Source organism: Cariama cristata, unplaced genomic scaffold (assembly GCF_000690535.1).
Source record: "Cariama cristata isolate BGI_N322 unplaced genomic scaffold, ASM69053v1 scaffold5392, whole genome shotgun sequence".
In the NCBI taxonomy this organism is placed as follows: domain Eukaryota; kingdom Metazoa; phylum Chordata; class Aves; order Cariamiformes; family Cariamidae; genus Cariama; species Cariama cristata.
Genome location: NW_009601982.1, coordinates 1 through 534, shown reverse-complemented (window position 1 = coordinate 534; position 534 = coordinate 1). Strand labels below are relative to the sequence as shown.

The 534-nt window shown below is 52.2% G+C and overlaps 1 protein-coding gene across 1 annotated transcript in view; it reads right to left on the bottom strand.

Moving 5' to 3' along the window:
* Positions 1 to 488, bottom strand: part of TMEM240 (transmembrane protein 240) — a 16,620-nt gene extending 16,132 nt beyond the window's left edge. The window contains exons 1-2 of the mRNA XM_009710646.1: positions 432 to 488; positions 103 to 209 (exon numbers count right to left, since the gene is read on the bottom strand). Coding sequence (XP_009708948.1) covers positions 103 to 209; positions 432 to 488 — 164 coding nt within the window. The remainder of the gene's footprint in view (positions 1 to 102; positions 210 to 431) is intronic.
* Between the last annotated feature and the right edge of the window lie 46 nt (positions 489 to 534).

Here is a 534-nt window from a genome sequence, read left to right as displayed (position 1 = left end):
GCCCCCTGCCGCTGGCCACCACCTCACTGTGCCTTTCCCAGGAGATGAGGTGGGAAGGGGCTGGGGGGGACAGGTGAGAGAGGTCTTACGCAGGTAACTTACCTTCCACAGTTGCAATGACAAACTCGGTCTTCCCCTCGCAGATGCGGTAAGATGTAATTGTGAAATCTGTCCAACAACGCATTCATGTCCATCAAGCAAGCTATTGCCTGTAAGAGCCCATAACCAAGGCATCTGGTCAACTCTGGATGATGGAATAAAACATTGACTCTAGTTTGATTGCCAAAGACTGAAGCAGTCATAAAGAAAATAATCTTTGGTGTTTAATGGGGCGCACACACATGCACACGCACGCATACACACGGAGGTGCCCAGGCTAAGGGACGGTGCGGGGAGGGGGGGGTGGGATGGAAATAAGCAAAATCTCTTACCATAACGATAGAGGCGCCCAGGATCATGAAAATCATGGTGTTTGCATTCATGGACATCAATAGGGAATGGCCAGCGGTCGGGTCCGCGGACAGCGAGCGGCGG